General features: G+C 40.8%; 1 protein-coding gene and 1 long non-coding RNA gene across 3 annotated transcripts; both read right to left on the reverse strand.

Annotated features, from left to right (window-relative positions):
- Window positions 1-5,245: 5,245 nt before the first annotated feature.
- Window positions 5,246-6,804, reverse strand: LOC130139999 (uncharacterized). Its single transcript, XR_008818002.1, has 2 exons — window positions 6,659-6,804; window positions 5,246-5,766 (listed from the first exon to the last, which is right to left on the reverse strand). It is a non-coding gene; the product is annotated as an uncharacterized LOC130139999 (long non-coding RNA).
- Window positions 6,805-9,283: 2,479 nt separating this feature from the next.
- LOC115661911 (uncharacterized) lies at window positions 9,284-11,953 on the reverse strand. 2 transcript variants are annotated; one of them, XR_008818001.1, is made up of 2 exons: window positions 10,111-11,953; window positions 9,284-9,868 (listed from the first exon to the last, which is right to left on the reverse strand). XR_008818001.1 is itself a non-coding variant. In XM_030584105.2 (2 exons), exons 1-2 carry the CDS (start codon window positions 10,592-10,594, stop codon window positions 9,831-9,833), a joined length of 447 nt encoding a protein of 148 aa, XP_030439965.1. In that variant the 5' UTR covers window positions 10,595-11,950; the 3' UTR covers window positions 9,284-9,830. The 2 variants fall into 2 exon arrangements, 1 of the variants encoding a protein (XP_030439965.1); XM_030584105.2 differs by having other exon boundaries at window positions 10,186-11,950.
- Window positions 11,954-18,652: the final 6,699 nt, after the last annotated feature.

The following is an 18,652-nucleotide window of genomic DNA, read 5'->3' on the forward strand; positions in this document are numbered from 1 at the left end:
TTCAAGAAAAGGTTATAGGGGAGATAGTCGATTGATTCTATTTCCTCTTAGGTTTAACGTGTGGATCTTAGGTTTAACATGATGTTAGCATGTTCTAATTCTATTCAGTTGGTGTTCTGAATTATGTTCTCATTCTCCATCCGCATATCTTCGTCGTCAAGGAAGAGGACTAGAAAGTGTGCGGGCGACCCCAAGAGTTCAATTTCCAAACTCATTGAGATTTCATGAGTTCACGCCTTTTGAATGTTTGCTGAATTGTGGACAGGCCTTGCATTTTCTTTCTAAGCGCATCGTGCCTCTGAACCAAGCCCGCGGGGTTTTCCATCGGAGGAGGTAACAACCCTTCATCATCTTTTGTGCTTTTCTCTCGTTACAACTTCGTTTTTTGCCTCTTCAGAGCATGTTTTTCATATAATTACTTTTGCTGTTTGAATTTTCTTGACTTCCTAGTCCTGCCATTGTTTGCTTTTGCTTCGAATATGTGCTTCGTGTAATCTTGTGCTGTTTGAATATTCTTGGCTTCCTAGTCTTGCCACTGTTTGTTTTTGCTTCGAAGGGATATGCGGTTTCAGCTACATGCAGGTAGCGCGTCCTTTGTACTTCGATGGTTCCATAAAATTCTCGTTGTTTTTTTCTCTTTTGGGGGCTGTTGGGGGGTTGGGCGGAAAGAGTTTGGTGATTGAGACTCGAGTAGTCTTATGTTAGCCAAGCTTTACCATTGAAGAAATATCGAAAACACTTTTCAATCTCTATGGCTGGATTGTGTTCTTTTTATGATGCGTGAGGACTGAAAGAACTCATGGGGGCAGGAGGGTGGACATTTTCAAATTCAGCTTATGTGCAATCCAGAGATTTGAACATTATCCAGATAGTCGGTAGTCGATTTAACAGGAAATATATTATAACCAATGTCCTAAAAATTTGTGTTGAAAAAATCTGTTTTGGTTAGTAAGGGCCCGTTTGGTAACGTGCCAAATAGTGAAAATTTCTGTTCTTTTGTTCCCAAAAATAGTTTGGGAACAGAAATGCGTTTGGTAAATTTTTTGTTCCTGGGCACATTTTTGCAAAAATTTGTGCCAAGAAGCAGTTTTGGAAGAGAAACAAGAAATAAAAAAAAGTTGCTTCTTGTTTCTCAGCAGAATTTTGAGAATCAGTTTTTTTTCTTCTTTTTCTTTTTTTTCTTTTCTTAATTTTGTGTTGTTCTTTCCTGGGCCGGGCCGGCCACGGCGACGGCCACAGCCTCAGTGCCGGCGAGGGCGTCACGGCCCTCGCCGGCCGCCGGCGGAGGCGAGGGTCGCCCGCCGGCGAGGGCGAGGGCCGGACCCTCGTCGCCCGGGCGAGGCGGCCTCGCCTGCAGACGCACGAGGCTCGGCCTCGCCCAGATCTGGCGAGGCCGAGCCTCTGCCGTCGCGACCCACGGCGGCCGACCTCACCGTGGGTCGCGACGGCGAGGCCGAGGCCAAGATCCGGCGAGGCTCTCGGCCTCGCCGTCGCGACTCCACGGCGAGGTCGGCGCCGTGGGTCGCGACGGCGAGGCCGCCTCGCCCAGGCGGCGAGGGCGATCCTCGCCTCCGCCGGCGACCGGCGAGGGCCATGACGCCCTCGTCGGCCATGGCCAAAGAAAAAAATGGGTAAAAAGAAAAAAAATAAACAATTCAAAATATTATTAAAATATTATTTGGGAACAGAAATTTTGTGTAGTTACCAAACGCATTTATGTTCTTTTCTACTCTAGGAATAGAAATTTTGGACAGTTTATCAAACTTCTTCAAATACTCAGAAATTGTTTCCGGGCACAGAATAAAAAAAAATCATTTCTGTTCAGAAATAGATTCCGGACACAGAATGGTATTCATGCGCACCCTAACTAACAAGAGTTGGTTGCTACTGGTTGCCGAATCAATTGCAAGGCATCCCTTTAATTGAGCATGTTACCAAAATGTCGAGCAGATGTGGTAGTTTAAATTGCAAAATCAATAGAGCACTTAAGGGCGCGTTTGGTAACATTTCTACTTCTCTATTTTTCTGTTCCCTGGAACAAAAAAAGAACGGAAATCTGTTTGTTAACGCATTTTATTTTTCTATTTCCTGGAATAGAAAAATGGCCAAGAAATAGATTTGGAACAGATATAAGAAGTAGTTTTTTTATACTTCTTTGTTCCCATAAACAAAAAAAGAAATAGAAAGGTCCGGTCCTCAAGCCGCGGCCTCAGCTCCTCCTCCATCCTTCGTTGTCCGTAGACCATCTCAAAGCACCAGTCCGGTCCATTCCCAGCGAGAATAATAAAAAAAATTCATAAAAAAATTAAAATTTCCCAAAATTCCAAAAATTCATAAAAATCAGAAAAATTCTCAGAAAATCCATAAAAATCAGGAAAACTCAGAAAACCCATAAAAATTTACAAAATTCTAAAACTGAAAAAATTAAAAAAATTCATAAAAAAGTTTCTGGAAAATAAAAAGAGACAAATTTTGGGAAAGTAAAAAATTTTAATAAACTTTTCCCCAAAAAAAATCAAAAATAAAAAATTCACAAAATGGGTAGAATAAATTAAAAAAATTCCGAAAATTCATAAAAATTAGAAAAATTTCAGAAAAATCCCTAAAAAAATTAGAAAATTAAAAAATTCCAAAAATTCATAAAAATCGGAAAAATTCTCAGAAAATCCATAAAAATAAGAAAAACTCAGAAAACCCATAAAATTTTGCAAAATTTTGAAATTGAAAAAATTAAAAAGAATTTCATAAAAAAGTTTCTGGAAAATAAAAAGAAACAGATTTAGCGAAAGTAAAAAATTTTAATAAATTCTACCCCAAAAAAATAAAAAAAAAAAGTTCACAAAATGGCTTAGAATACCTGTGGCCACCCACTTTGAGTGAAATTTAAAATTTTTTTAGGTGCCCAAATGGTATTTTTGAAGATTCCTTAGGTTAGGGATTAAAAGAGGTTTTAAACCCCTAAAAAGGATTAGACAAACCAATAAACCATGCTTATTGGTTTTTTTCACTTATAACTTGTACTTATAGTTAAATAAAAGATATAGATTTGAATGCAAAAAATTGGGAATAGAAATTTTTTTGGTTGTACCAAACGCATTTCTATTCTTTTTCTATTCCAGGAATAGAAATTTTGTGCAGTTACCAAACGCATTCTTTTGCTCAAAAACTCATCCAGGAAATAGAAATAGAAAAAACTATTTCTGAAAAGAAATTATTCCCGGAAACAGAAACGGTACCAAGCGTGCCCTAAATCTGACGTACACAGTCATGGGTTTTGCTCGAGTGGTTTTTACTGCAAACATGCACGTTTGTTGGCCAACTTATTGTTTTAGAATTTTTCCCTGGAGACGATATTTTAACTATTGGCATTAGGTAAAGCAATCTTCTTAGCCTATGGGCCCGTTTGGTTCAGCATTTTCAATGCTCATTAGGAGAATGCAAATACCTTTAGGTGAAAGCCACTTTGGGGAAATGCAAATGGCGTTTGGTAAAAAATCATTTGAAAGCCATTTGAGAAAATGCAATTGTGTTTGGTTATATTTTTACAAATGAGCTTTGGGAGGTTTTTTTTTCAAAAAAAAAGTACCCTTTGGATGAACAGTTCCGGCGAAGGGCTACAACCGCCGGCGAGCCAGATCCGGCGGCCATCGCCCGACCTCGAGCGATCGCCGCTTGAGGTCGCGCGACCCAGCAGCGACGGCCCGGGTCGCGCGACCCTGCCAAAGCGGCCGCCGCTGGGTCGCGCGACCCCAGTGCGGCCGTCGCCCGGGTCGCGCGACCCAAAGCGGCCGTCGCTGGGTGTGCAACCACTCGGAGGTCGCGCGACCCGGGCAATGATACAGCTGGGTCCCGCTGACCCCAAGCAGCCGTCGCCTAGGGTCGAGCGACCCAGGCGGCCGCCGCTTGGGGTCGAGCGACCCAGGCGGCCGCCGCCTAGGGTCGCGCAACCCAGGCTACGCTCGAGGTCCGGTGACCCCAGGCGGCAGTCGCCGGTGTTGCGCGACCCCCAGGTGGTGGTCGCTGGGGTCGGGCTAGCCCTCAGGCGGCGGTCGCCGGCTGACGGAGCTGCCGTAGGGAGAAGATGAACAGTTCCGGTGAACAGTACAAGTTGCATTCCGAAAATGAGCATTCCCAATGGACCTTCTAAAGTGCTTTGGCCAAATGAGCATTGGAAATGCAATTGCATCTCCCCAAAGTGAGTAAAAAAATTTGCCAAACACCATTTTGCATTTGGTCAAGGGACTTTAGAGCTCAAATGAGCATTGAAAATGCTGAACCAAATGGGGCCTATATATGGGTACGGGCAGGTATCCTGGTATTTGAGTAGATGGAGTGAGATAAGATGATACCTCATGATTGGCTAATCCTTTAATGAGATATCAGAGCATTTGCTCTGGAGGTTTTTGTGTTGGCATGTTATCTTTCAAAAGCCTCTTGTACTAGCATACTTCATGCTTTCAGATATCTGTTTGTAATTTTTGGCAACCGGCTCACTGAATTTGCAGATTGAGGGACTTCAGAGGCATCCGAGATATGGGGCTCGAGTCGAGCCATGTACTTACGGGAACATGTTTGATGCTCTATACAGAATCCCGCGGTTGGAGGGTTGGTCAGGTCTTTATAAGGGCATAGTGCCTTCCACTATCAAGGCTTTACCAGCTGGCGCTGTAACATTTTTCGTTTTTGAATTAACATCGCATTGGTTTGAGTCAACTTTTAGCTGATTATCTTCTTTACTTTTTCCCTTTTTTATTCATTTTAAAGATATAGATGTTCATATTTTTCCCTTATTCTTTTCCCTTTAAAAAGATATGTCAATGTCCCCCACTCAAGGGAAGGAGCTAAAATATTTTTCAAAATAGTCAATAGCGTTCAATGCAGAGGTTCCAATTGTGATGTAAGGCAACTATAAATGTATTTCGAGTTGAGAGTAGTAGGAAAAGTTTTTGCTTAGACATCTTAGATACTCTTGACTTTGGAATGTTGCAAAATTTTCAGATAATGTTGTAAAGTTGCTTAAGATTGATCGAGGTAAAGAAATGATCTGCTTATCATCTCCCACTTATGGCTTTGTGCAATACCTGGCCCCATTGCCAACCCTCCTGGAGTGATTGACAAGTTTGGTCCTGAAAATCTTAGCCTTATCTAGCAATGAACAATTCACGCAGGCGAAAATTATAATTAATGTGCTTAGACTGTTGGCCATGGATGCTCTTGATCAGACTGAAGGTCGGACAAAAAAATATGCATGAACCTTAAAATTTTCAGAGTCAATTTTACGTCCCCGATGCATAAAAAAGATCAGTTTTATAAACGTAAACCGTACAAAAATTCTCACGACATCAGCAAACATGCCGAAAACAGATGTATACACTAACACGATGATTATGAAGACAACTCTGCCCCGTGTAAGAGGTGTTTCAGTCATTTGACAAAAATTGCATGGTGATACACAAGCTAAGCTTCAAAGTCCATGGGGATCGTCAATTGTCCTTATTGGCACTCCCTTAACTGCTGTCTTCTGGAGGCAGTGACACAAACAGCAGGATCTTCTGAACATGTGCGACATCCACCCGAAACTTTTCGGCAATATGCTGGATGTCCATGGGGCCACTATGATCACCGGCTTTAACTTGATGCAAGGGGATAATTTGGCGTACCTGTGCTACATTGAGAGTTCCCTCAGGGACCGGCCGCTCCTCATATCTACAGAATTTGGTTTCGTAGTTTTGGCATCAGCCTATTGTACTTTTCCACCACAAAGGCCTGTATGCATGTTTTAAGGCAGATTATGGTGAAGTTGCAACATCAATGCAGGGGAAGAACAAACTTAAGATACATATATTATGTGATGGTAGAATGTCCAACAAGATAAGGTAGGCTGTATGTCAATTCAAAAGAAGAAAACTTAAGCAATTTGTTTCGCATTCAGAGAAAGCAGGAATGCTATAATACAAGAAAATGGTCAAAGAGGTTCATTTCTGTTTTCTTTTTACTGAGCAGAAAAGCACGACTCCAGAGATGTATGAGACCAACGAGTAAATATTCTATGAATCTCTCAAAGGAACTTGAAGCATCAACAGCCTCATTTTTTGGCAAATTCATGAGTCAGATATACCTAATCTCTGGCAGATTATTTCCAAATGACATATTTATTATCATAAGTACATGTCCATAACCGAAGTGTAGAAATGAATAGTGAACTAGGCGAGCACACATGAAGAGCAATAAGAAAAAGAGTAACTCCATTAACATCCTTAAGCAATGCTGCACCACATAATTAATAAGGAAGACAAAATGACTTAATCATGCCTTCCAACAGGTAAAAAAGGTCAAACATATACCCATTTCGATTTCCATAGCAACCTAAAAACTCAGTTAATTTTCTCCTAAGAGACCATAGAGTCCCATGAAGACACTTCAAGCGGCACCATAGTAGGTGTCAAACCATGGCACGGCACCTTGTGTTGAAAGAGTGAATCACTCGAGTATGATATCAACTTACAGTTTACTCAAGAATTGTATCAAAGCTGTGTCGCACCCCAATATTATTAGTTCACAAGAAGAAGGTGGGGTATATACCGCTTCTACACTTAGTGAGAAATGCAAATAATATACTTCACAATCATCAACAGCTACAGAAAGAAAATCGGCTTACGAACCTCACGCATCTCAAGTTTCCCTCCAGGTTTTGATTGAATCCGACCCACGATCTGGCTAAGCATCATCATACTGGGGATCGTGTTCTTCGAGGACATTGTCTGCATCAGCTTTGCCACCGCATCTACAAGATTTTAATGCGTTTGTATCTAAAAAGAGAGAATAGAATTACTTATTATTCTCAAATTGTGATTATAGGGTTACAAATATATATACGTGCTTAACCCTACTCACAAACTAGATTACTATTCTACCCTTAATATTCACAATATTTCCCAACATTCCCCCTCAAGTTGGGATGTAGATATCAAATAATCCCAACTTGTTACATAAGAAGCTCACTCTATTCCCCCGTAGAGATTTAGTAAAAATGTCTGCTAGTTGATCTTCTGTCTTTGTGTGCTGAAGAATAATCTCGCCTTTTTGAACTTTTTCTCGCACAAAGTAACAATCAACCTCAATGTGCTTAGCTTAGTCCGCTCATGGAAGACGGGATTAGATGCAATATGAATATCGGATTGATTATCACAATACAGCACTGATGGAGTTGACGATGACATTCCAATCTCTGATAGTAACATCCTCAACCATACTAATTCACTTGTCACATGTGCCATAGCTCGATATTCAGCTTCAGCACTTGATCGGGAAACAACATGCTGTTTCTTGCTTTTCCACGCAACTAAATTGTCTCCCAGAAACACACAATAGCCTGAAGTAGATCTCCTATCCATAGGACATCCAGCCCAGTCGGCATCAGAGAAGCCTACAGTGTTTAGATGACCATAATTCTTAAACTGTAGTCCTTTACCAGGTGATCCCTTCAAATATTTGACAATTCGAAGCACAGCATCCCAATGAGTAGTACGCGGAGAACTCATGAATTGGCTTACTACACTAACGGCGAAGGATATATCAGGTCTTGTGATGGTAAGATAATTTAACTTACCAACTAATCTCCGATACTTCGCTGAATCATGTAATAATTCTCCATGTTCTGCGTCAAGTTTTACATTGGGATCCATAGGGGTATCAACTGGCTTTGCTCCAAGAAATCCAACCTCACTAAGAATGTCAAGTACATACTTCCGTTGCGATGAATTGATACCAGCATGTGAGTAGGATACTTCAACACCAAGAAAATATCGAAGACATCCCATATCTTTAGTACTGAATTCTATATGTAGGAATTGCTTAAGTTTTTGAATACCACCTGAATCACTGCCAGTAATGATGATATCATCTACATATACAATTAGAAGGATACAACCAGCTAAAGAGACAGAGCTGAAAACTGAATGATCTACCTGACACCGCTTTAATCCAAATTTGATAACCGCATCACTAAATCTACCAAACCAAGCACGAGGAGATTGTTTAAGTCCATACAAAGCCTTGTGTAAACGACATACCACATTCTCCCCCTGAGCAACAAACCCAGGTGGTTGCTCCATGTAGACCTCCTCAACCAGATCACCATGTAAGAAAGCATTTTTCACATCCAACTGATGAAGGAGCCAACCAAATCGCGCAGCCAGTGAAATAAAGACACGAACATATGGTATTTTGGCTACTAGAGAGAAGGTGTCATCATAGTCGACACCATAAGTTTGAGTATATCCCTTCGCAACTAACCATGCCTTCAATCGATCAAGAGTGCCGTCCGGGTGAACTTTAACAGTAAAAATCCAACGACAACCAATAGGTTTCTTATCAATAGGTAAGGAAGTAAGCTCCCAAGTTCGGTTCTCCATAAGTGCTTTCATTTCATCCTCCATAGCACGACGCCAACCCGGATGAGCAAGAGCTTCAGCAACACTGCTAGGTACAGAAATAGAAGACAACGACGAGACAAATGCAGAGAAGGTGGGAGATAAACGATCATAGGATAGAAAATTAGAAATAGGATGACATGTACGGACACAATCAGAAAGACCGGAATAAGGAGCATACCAATCAACAGGACGACCAACACAGGAACGTGTACCTTTTCGAGAAGCAATGGGCTGATCAGGATCAGAGGCTGGTACTGTAACTAATGGGGGAACAAATGAATCAAGTTCTGATGAAGACGTTATTGTCATAGTCGGAACGGTACTGCGTCGATGATATGTGCGTTCAGCAAACTGAAATTCTGTGGATGTAGCTGGAGAAATGGAAGGTGGTGGAAGTGTTGGTAGGACACAACCATCACCATCACCATCACTAGATGTCATTGGGACCATCGAAGAAGAAAAATATGACTGATCTTCAAAGAATGTTACATCTGCGGACACGAACATACGACGGCAAGTAGGACTGTAACATTTGTATCCCTTCTGAGTCTGAGAGTATCCCACAAAGACACATTTTTCAGCACGAGGATCCATTTTATCAAGACTTGGAGTAAGACAATGTACAAAACAGACACACCCGAAGACCCGAAGAGGTAATGAAAAGAGAGGACGATTTGGATGTAAAATAGAGAATGGTGTCTCCCCCTGAAGAAGAGAAGTTGGAAGCCTATTAATTAAATAACATGCTGTGAAAACAGCATGGCCCCAAAAATTTTTAGGTAGATGCATATGAAACGTAAGGCAACGGGCAACATCAAGAAGATGCCGATTTTACGTTCGGCTACACCATTTTGCTGGGGAGTGTATGAGCAAGAAGTCTGATGAATAATACCATGGGACTCAAGAAATGGCAGGAAACCAGAAGTTGCAGCAAGATATTCTCTAGCATTATCTGACCGTAAATATTTGACAGAGATATTATATTGATTCAATACTTCAAAATAGAACAATTGAAAGCAATGAAAAATCTATGTACGGTTTTTTATTAGGAATAACCAAGTCATTCGGGAAAAATCATCCACGAATGTAACAAAATATCTGAATCCAAAGACATCAGACACACGACACGGACCCCATACATCTAAGTGAACCAGTTCAAATGGACTAGACACACGACTCTGAATACGGGAAGGAAAAGAAGTTCTATGATGTTTACCAAACTGACACACTCTACACTGAAAGGAACTCACAGACTCAGACTCAGGAAATAGACGCCGAAGTATGTTCGGTGGTGGATGACCAGCACGACAATGCATTCGATATACATCAGTGGATGTACGCTTTACAGCTGCAGCAGCTAACACCTTCTTATCAAGATAGTACAGGCCATTTGATTCATGTCCCCCACCAATCATCTGTCCAGTCCTCAAATCCTGAAAGACACAATGAGAAGAGGAAAAGGTTACGGAACAATTTAGTTCTTTAGTTAACGAGCTAACGGAAATCAAATTATAAGGAGATTTTGATAGGTGAAGAACAGATGATAAAGAAAGTGAGGGACTCAAATGTGCAATTCTTGTACCAGTAACCTGAGATTGTGAGCCGTTTGCTAATGTAACTGAGTTTGATAATAAAGGAGATGTAGAGTGAAATGAAGACAGTAGGTTAGAGTTACCAGTCATGTGATTAGTAGCTCCAGAGTCTATAACTCAGGAGTCAGATGCTGCAGACAACAAACAAGATGAACTACCTTTGGAGGTTTGTGCTAGAGTTGCAGTAGGAGCTGAAGATCCTGTCACCTGTTGAGAGCGAACCAATGTATCATACTCAGCACGTGTTAATGTAACTGAATCGCCTGTATCCTTCACATTAGTCGAACTTGGTGGACCTGTTGAGGGAGCAACAAGAGAATCCTCAACTTCTGCATATGCAGCCAGGGGTGGTCTGAGTTCTGGGTGAAGTGTATAGCAATAAGCTTCTGTATGTCCAGCTCTTTGACAATGATGGCAATAGCGTGAGCCACGACTATTCCCAGAATTCATGGTACCACGAGTACCAACTCCCCCATCACGGCCTCCACGACCTCCACTATGAACAAAACCGTGTCCATGACCTCGACCTCCACGTCCGCTAGGACCATGGGAAAGCATAGCACTCATCTCCACAGCCGGCGTGGAAGAAATCTTCTCAGGAATTGTGGAACGGAGAGCCTGGGAGAAGACTTCATCCACTGTAGGAAGAGAACTCTAAGATGTAATATGTTGACGGAGAGATGAATACTCGGGCCCCAATGATTTAAGATATAATATTACCCTCAAATCCTCTTGGCGTTTGGCCAAAACATCTGGATCATTCGAGGCAGGAAGATAAGTATCCAGTCGCTGGCAAAGGGTCGTGAACCGAGCATAATGATCGGATAAAGATTGATCTCCACACTGAATATCAAACAGCTTTTCCCACGTGTCACATACTCGCATCATATTATTTTGCCCCGAATAGAGTAATGCACATTTATCCCAAACTGCCTTAGCAGAGTCACACTGAATAAAGTGAGGACTGACCTTAGGATCCATGCTATTCCACAATAGAGTCTGAATCATCGCATCTCCTGCAACCCAATCAGCAGCTTTACTCTTATCGGATGGTACCATAGATGTGAGATAGTCAAGTTACCTGGTGGCAGTAAGATAGACCTCAATAGCTTTAGACCAGGATGGATAATTAGTTCCATCCAACTTAACAAATGTTAATTGAAAATGACCAAAAGGGGATCCTGATCCTGAAGTCGATCCACTGTTCGCCATTAGTGAAAGAAATAGTGTGATTGAGCCCAAAAAATTAACTTCACAGTAACCAGCACTTCAATTCGGTAATCCAATCAAATACACAAGTAATTCCGAACATAAAAGGACTCAATCCAATTGCCACCAGCAGTTCACCGACACTTCATGAAATCATTCCATCTATCTGTGGTTAATAACATAAATTACCAAACCACCAGCAAGCTATTCTCACTGTTTCCTTCGATTCAATGTAATATCGCGCACATAAATACTTAAGTCAGCAGCAAAAAGAATTTCAATGGAAAATGAAGAATACGTCACTTTCAAGGAGAGGAGCAGCAACTTTATCCTCTGTAGGAGCCATAAAATCCAAGCAACAGTGATATTTATGGAGAAGACGAGATTTCCTTGCGTATTCAAGTTCAATCTCGGTCGGACATCGCCGGATTTGAGGTGAGCTAGGTCCAACGACGTTGGAATGGATTACACAGTGCTAGATCTAGTCACCAAGGTTGAGCGACAGCAATCACAGAGTTAGGCAATGCCGGGAGACTCGAACGTTGCCAGATCTGAGTCGTTGGGGCTCGACGATGGCTACTCGTGGGTCGCCAGGGGTCGGCGATGGCTTGTCGTGAATCGCTGGGGTTCGGCGACGGCTACGTGTTGGTCGCCAGGGTTTGGCGACGGCAGCTCGTGGGTCGCCAATCGACGACGGTTGGTCGTGGGTCACCGAGGCTTGAATCACCAAGGCACGACCAGGTCTGGGTCGCTAAAGGTCAGCAACGAGGTTACTGAGGGACGGCGACAGAGTCGCCACAGTTTGGGTGCCGCCACCCGGCGGGGCGGGGGGGGGGGGGACTTCACCGGTGACAGAATAGTAGTTTCCGGCAATCTGGTGGCTAGGTTTGAATAGGTTTTTTTTTTGTGTGTGGGGCTCTGATACCATGAAAAGAGAGAATAGAATTACTTATTATTCTCAAATTGTGATTATAGGGTTACAAATATATATACGTGCTTAACCCTACTCACAAACTAGATTACTATTCTACCCTTAATATTCACAATATTTCCCAACAGTATCATCAGTCTTATAGCATACAATTGGATGATCACGATTTCGAGCAAAGGCAAATGCAAAGAGGGCTCGTCAGCCTATTTCTTGAGACATTCGAGACATTATCTATCGACAACGATGAAGATATGCGAAAAATCACATCATTGTAGAGTTGGAGAATGAGAACATAATTCAGAACACCAACTGAATAGAAATAGAACATGCTAACATCATGTTAAACCTAAGATCCACACAAGAAACAGAATTAGAACATGCTACCATCACGTTAAACCTAAGATCCACACAATAACAGAATTAGAACATGCTACCATCACGTTAAACCTAATATCCATACATTAGGCAACTTAATAATTCCATCGAAAAAGAGGAAATAGAATCAATCGACTATCTCCCCTATAACCTTTTCTTGAAGAAACAAATAGCTAAATGCCATCAAGCGCACGATATAAACAATCAATATCGCCAACTCTTTAGTCTCACGAAACAAACATAAAGATTAATTTATGCTCTTCTTTTTGTCAGAAAGATTGAACGAAAAATGCGCATACCCACCACTAACATTTCCTAGGTAAATAATCTGAAGCAAACAAGTAATGCCCAGAAGCAACATTGCAAGCAGAAAGCCACCAGCTCGCAAAAAAGAAAAGAAATCTTTCCCCAAGAAAAGCACCAAAAATTTCAGAGAAACCGAGGGGATCGGGCGCAAGACATAACCTGAGACGTTTGGCGAGCCACTTGAGGCGATGGGCAGCCGCGCATCCACGATGCGCTTTGGTTTGGAAGGCGGGGCCACGTCCGAACCCGGCCTCGCCTTGATCCTTCCAGTTGCTCGACAGAAGACGATGGAGTCTTTCCGACGCACCAATGGAGCTTCTACTCGATCACTTCAACCAAAAAGATTAGAACTTTGGTGACTCTCTGCACACAAAGAGAGGAGAAAATATTGGGTAGAGCTATGCCAGCGAGGTTTGTTGGACAACGGAAACGGCAAGAACCCTTCAAAATAGATCCCAAAATGAAAAAAATTACATAGATTTTGGAGTAAATCTAAGAAAATATTTACCTTTCAAGGCGGAGGCAGAGGCGGCGGCGTGGTACAAAGCCAGGCGTGGCTCGTCAAACGGCGGAGACGGTGAAAACAAAGCGAGATGAGAGATAGAGGGAGAGAACAGAGCGAGTCGAGGGAGAGACGGCGTGGTTCGTCGGACGGCCAAGGCAACGGACGAGGCCGAGGCGGAGGCGGTGGCGTGGTTCGTCGGAGGAGAGCTCAGCCGTGAGTCGGAAGGGTGGCGTGAGTCAGGAGGGAGAGAGAGCAAAGCGTGAAAGGAAGAGTGAAGAGAGAGAGAGAGAGAGTGTCCCGCTTCAACCTTTGAAATTGAATTTGGCTGACGCATGTGGGGCCTAGGCGACACGTGTCGCACGCTGAGTGAGTTGGATTTTACTAGCATGGAATCACAGTTCCACCCAATATTTTCTCGGTGGTAGTGCCCAAATCCGTTAGGTGCATGTGGATCATATGAACCCCACGAGATCCAACGGTGTAGATGCAATGGACTGATTGTACTAGTTGAATCCAATCCATTGGATTTTTATAATAAGTGATAGGACGTTTTATAGAGTATTGAATTTGATTTATTTCTTTAGAAATCCTATTATTAATTGATCTATCTCGTTTTTCCTTGGATCTATCTTAGTATATCTGGTATTACTCTTTTTATTTTATTTTCCTGAGCACATAGGTTTTGACTTATGGACATTATAAAAGGAAATATTTTCGATTTAACAAACTCATTTTACTAAGAAAAATTTTAATAACCTGAGACAATTTAAATGAAGCTTGTGCTGTGATTGATGGCCTGACTTTGATCTATCACATACTTGGACATTGCTTGGTATGACATTTACATAGCAGCATTAATCGTGAAAAGGCTACAGTTTTTATAAGGTGTTTTTGCAAACATATCGCAATTGCAATACCTTACTTTACCTTTTAAGAAGCCGAACCCACCCAATTTTTATTTATTGTAGTTTTAAAACATGTATCGCCACAAACACAAATGATAACACTTCACAACACAATCATATCCCAGCCCAACTACAATACTACCATGATTATACCAAACGAGCTATATGAATCAAGCTTTTACATCCTCATTTCGTATGCGGTGATAGGATATTAAAATATCTCGAGAAATTATTCGATTGAAAGGTTATCTTGATTAGATTACCAAAAAATAACAATGGCATTTTATGAATCTCGAATTATATTTATCAAATTGTCCGATGTTGTGTTCACCATAAATTTGGCAATTCCCGTTTCTTTTGTAGCTAGGTCTGACTAGCATTTGTATCGTCTTTAAGGTAGAATTGGTATTAGATGGGCATAACATTAATAGGAGGGGGTGAATTGGTTTTTCAAGAAATCACCAAGTAATTTTGTAGAACCAACCCCAAAAAAAATATTGCTTCTATGCGTGAACTAAACTTGTAATGTAAATAGCGGAAATTAACGAGTTCAAGGAAAAAGAAATTGGAATGGTATTTCCAACTTTAACGTCCCAAATAGATCAAAATCCACTAGTTATGCTGAGAATATAAATACAGTCTTATCACACATTTAGAACTTGCCATTCTTGATGTAGCTAGCAAGGATCACCTAGAGGGGGGTGAATAGGTGATCTAAAATAATTTTTAATAATTTATGCGGAAACAAAATAAATCACAGAAGAGTCTGAATAAAATTCGGATTCAAGACAGATTATATAGACAAGTGCTCTTGATGTGCGAATGTAAAGTAAGAGATAAGGGAACGAGAATCGCACACAAGTTTATAGTGGTTCGGCTTATAGCAAGCCTACGTCCACTCTCCCACGCTGACCCTACTCTGGCTGGATTTCACTATGTAATCAAGAGGAATTACAACTCCGAAGTGTTAACACTCTTGTGTATGATAGGACTCTCTATCTCACACAATTACTCTTACAAAGTGTCCCTCAAGATCTTAATGTTTGGCTCTAACGATAAGAGAAATGATTGGAGTAAGCTCAGACTTTGGACTTGTTGATTCTTGATTCTGTACACCATTCTGCTGCTCATTGATCTCCTTAAATACTCCTCTACTTCCAAACTAGCCGTTGGACAAGATTCGGAGGATCATCTTCCAATATTTACCTTGGACTGATTTGTATAGAAAGGATTGAGTAGCCGTTGGATAACGTATTCCGAATCCCACGATTCTCGGTCGCCCATACAATCGAATCTTGGTTTCCATAAGTAGAGCTTTGTCCGTTGTAATGCATTTTTGTCGTGATGTTTGATTGTCAATCAATTTGATTCAGATTGAGACAATCAGAACATTCCTTCTGTGAAATCCATGCCAGATCACTAGCTGTTGTGATATGTTCTGAATTCTGCGTCTGAAGAAATTCTGCGTCTGCATCAGAAGAACTTCTGCGTCTGCGTCTAAAGAATTTCTGCATTTGAATAATTTCTTCGTCTGCATCTGCATCTGAATAACTTCTGCTTCTGCATTTGAATAACTTCTGCGTCTGAATCTTAGAACTTCGATTATGTGGGTCTTCAAAAATATACTTGACAGTTTGTAAAGTCTAAATAACTTTCTTCTGAGCTTCCAAAATATACAGACCTGGAATAAAATTATTCAGAATAAGTATCAGATTTACAATAACATAGAAGGTTTTGTCATCTTCAAAATTAATAGGAGTTTTCCTCAACAATCTCCCCCTTTTTGATGGTGACAAAACTTTCTTTGCAGATTGAATTATTTTGAAAATAAATAAACATATTAAGCTCATTAAACACAGATTGAAAGAGCAAACTCTGTTGATATCTGTGTCTTTCTTGCTTTGAATATAACCTGTGAATCTGCAAAATCTGCATATAATTTCTCCCCTTTTTGTCATCAACAAAAAGAATAATAATAGATAGAATAATGCACTGAGATTAAGAAATCAACCAGTCTAACAATAAGTATGAGATATATTACAGACCAATTGAAAAAAAATAGAGAGAAATATTAAAAAACAGGCTATTTTTTAGGAGTACGAATCAGTTAAAAATTTTCCAATATTGAGACAGCCTCCTCAATCTTCAAACTGCATTGACCTATGGCCTTATCCATGCTGGATGAGCACATAGTAATGGCTTCCTCTAATTCTGCTTTATCTGCTGCTGCTTGAAGTTGTTGAGCCTTGGTGTTTTTCTCAACAATTTTCTGTAGATTCTGCATATTTTATTCTAGAGCAGCCTGTTTGTCTTTAATCTCGAGCATAATAGAAAGGATGTTCTGATTTTCGGATGGCTGACCTTGGTCATTAGCTTCCTCAGACTGATTGTACCCTGTGGCTGATTCTGATGGAATCTCCCCCTGAACAAGTGATTGAACTTCAGAAACATGTTCTTCATGAATTGGTTCTGAAACATTAGGAACTGGTTCAGGAACATGTTCTGGGCCTCCTGTTTCAAAGTGTTCAGCTTCTGCTTCATCATTTTCATCTTGCAGAAGAATTTTACGCTTCTTGCTGTACACTTTTATTGGGGTAGAAGAATCAGGCTGCTTGCTGGCTGAACTTATTCTTTTCCTTTGCTCCTTTTCTTTCTGAACTTTCTTGCCAACAGATTTTACCTCTGACTTTTCAGCCTCTTTTCCTTTTACTCTGTCCCTTATATCTTCAAATTTCTTCGTTTTGGAGAGCATTCGTTCTCCAACAAACATAAGAGGAAGGATAGTTTCTCGTAACTCACCAGGAATAGATAGATTGAGAAACATGAAGATACGAGTGATTAAAGCTCCATATGACAGATGACCCTTATCCTTCTGTAATGCTCTGTACATATGGAATATGATGAGGTGAGGGAGAGAGAAGGATTGACCTTTCAATATAGCCCAAATGAACTTAATCTCTGATTTTGATAGGTCAGTTTTTTAGGCATCTTTTGGCTTCAAACAGTTTATTATGATCTTATGCAAGATCACAGATCGTCTTGATAAGTCAGAATATGAGAGATGATGCTTGGATCCTTGAGCAAAATTCAGATTTTCAGAAGCTACCTGTGAAGCTTCTTCAAGATTTACTGCCAACGGAGTAAAAGTGGAGTGTGTGGCTCCAATTATCCTTGCCAACTCATGCGCCTTTAAATCAACATTCTTGTTACCAACAGTAAACTGTATCCAATTTGGTGACAGAATTGAAAGATTGGAATAAAAGTAGGCTTAATTCAAGATAAGTATTGCGTGATTGAAGGCAAAATTCATAAACCCCTAATTTTTCAAACGGGTTCTCGTACGTAAATTCCAGCCTTCTCCAGATATTCGAAATCCACAGTTCTATTGTTCATTACTCCTCTAGCAAGTAACAACTTGTAGTACATCTGATGCGCAGTGCTTCTGAACAAGCCTCCTGTTCCAGGCAAGCCTGATGCTATTCCCACTTTTATCTCAAAAGTCTCAAAAAATCATGCATCATCATCAGGAACAACAAATTTTGAAGCACTAGATGACTTAGGGCTTACATGAACTGATTTCTTTTTAGATGGAGTTGAAGCTTCTCCAACTTTTTCTTTGCCCTTTCTGGAAGAAGTTTCTTGTGGAGTAGAGCTGGTTGGAACTTGCCCTGATTTAGTGCAGTATTCAGAATAGATTTTCACAAGGTGAGTTTCAGAGCGAAGATCGTTGTCTTTCAGACAAGCACAAAGAGCCGACTCAGAGGCATTATTCCTTTTCAACCTTTGATAATTCCCCCACACACGTTTAATGTTTATGAACCGAAAATCAGTTTTACCAGACGATTTCGGTGGAGACGGTCGCTGAGGTGTTGACGCTTTAGAAGGGTCTGCATGATGATCGGATTCTGAGTTTGAAACTTCCAAATATTCCGCCGGTGCGGTAGATTTTGAGTCTTGATTGAGAATACGAGAAGATCTTCTTTGGGCTACCATCTTGACCGGCATTATGATCACCTTTGGAGACGAAAGTTTCGATCTTTTGGAGGAAGAAGAGGAGAGTCTCTGAATATCGGAAGGGTTTGGAGAGTAAAAGATCGTACTGATAGGGTTTTGAAAAGAGAAGGACGGGTTTAAAAAGGAGGTGGATAACTTTTGGAAGGAAAAATTACTTTTAGAAATTAAAAAGATATCCCAAACAAGTAGGAAGAAAATATACTTTTTAAAACTTAACCAAACATGATGATATCATAACAATAAATTAAGCACAATTTATCAGATAAATTAGAATACATACCTGATTTGCTTCCAAAATTAACGATTTATAAAAATATCCTGCCAAAAATGTCAAAAATATACCCGCCAAAATTTGAATAAGGAACGTACCTTTCTTTGTG

This window comes from Syzygium oleosum, unplaced genomic scaffold, assembly GCF_021117445.2.
Source record: "Syzygium oleosum isolate NSW1041296 unplaced genomic scaffold, Sole_v2.1 Sole_v2.14, whole genome shotgun sequence".
Classification (NCBI taxonomy): Eukaryota; Viridiplantae; Streptophyta; class Magnoliopsida; order Myrtales; family Myrtaceae; genus Syzygium; species Syzygium oleosum.

Coding starts and splice junctions, on each gene's coding strand:
- LOC115661911 (XM_030584105.2), bottom strand. CDS start 10,594: ATGAGTGCTATGCTTTCCCATGGTCCTAGCGGACGTGGAGGTCGAGGT. Junction 9,869..10,185: donor TCTAGCACAAACCTCCAAAG/GTAGTTCATCTT, acceptor TGTGTCTTTCAG/GATTTGAGGACTGGACAGAT.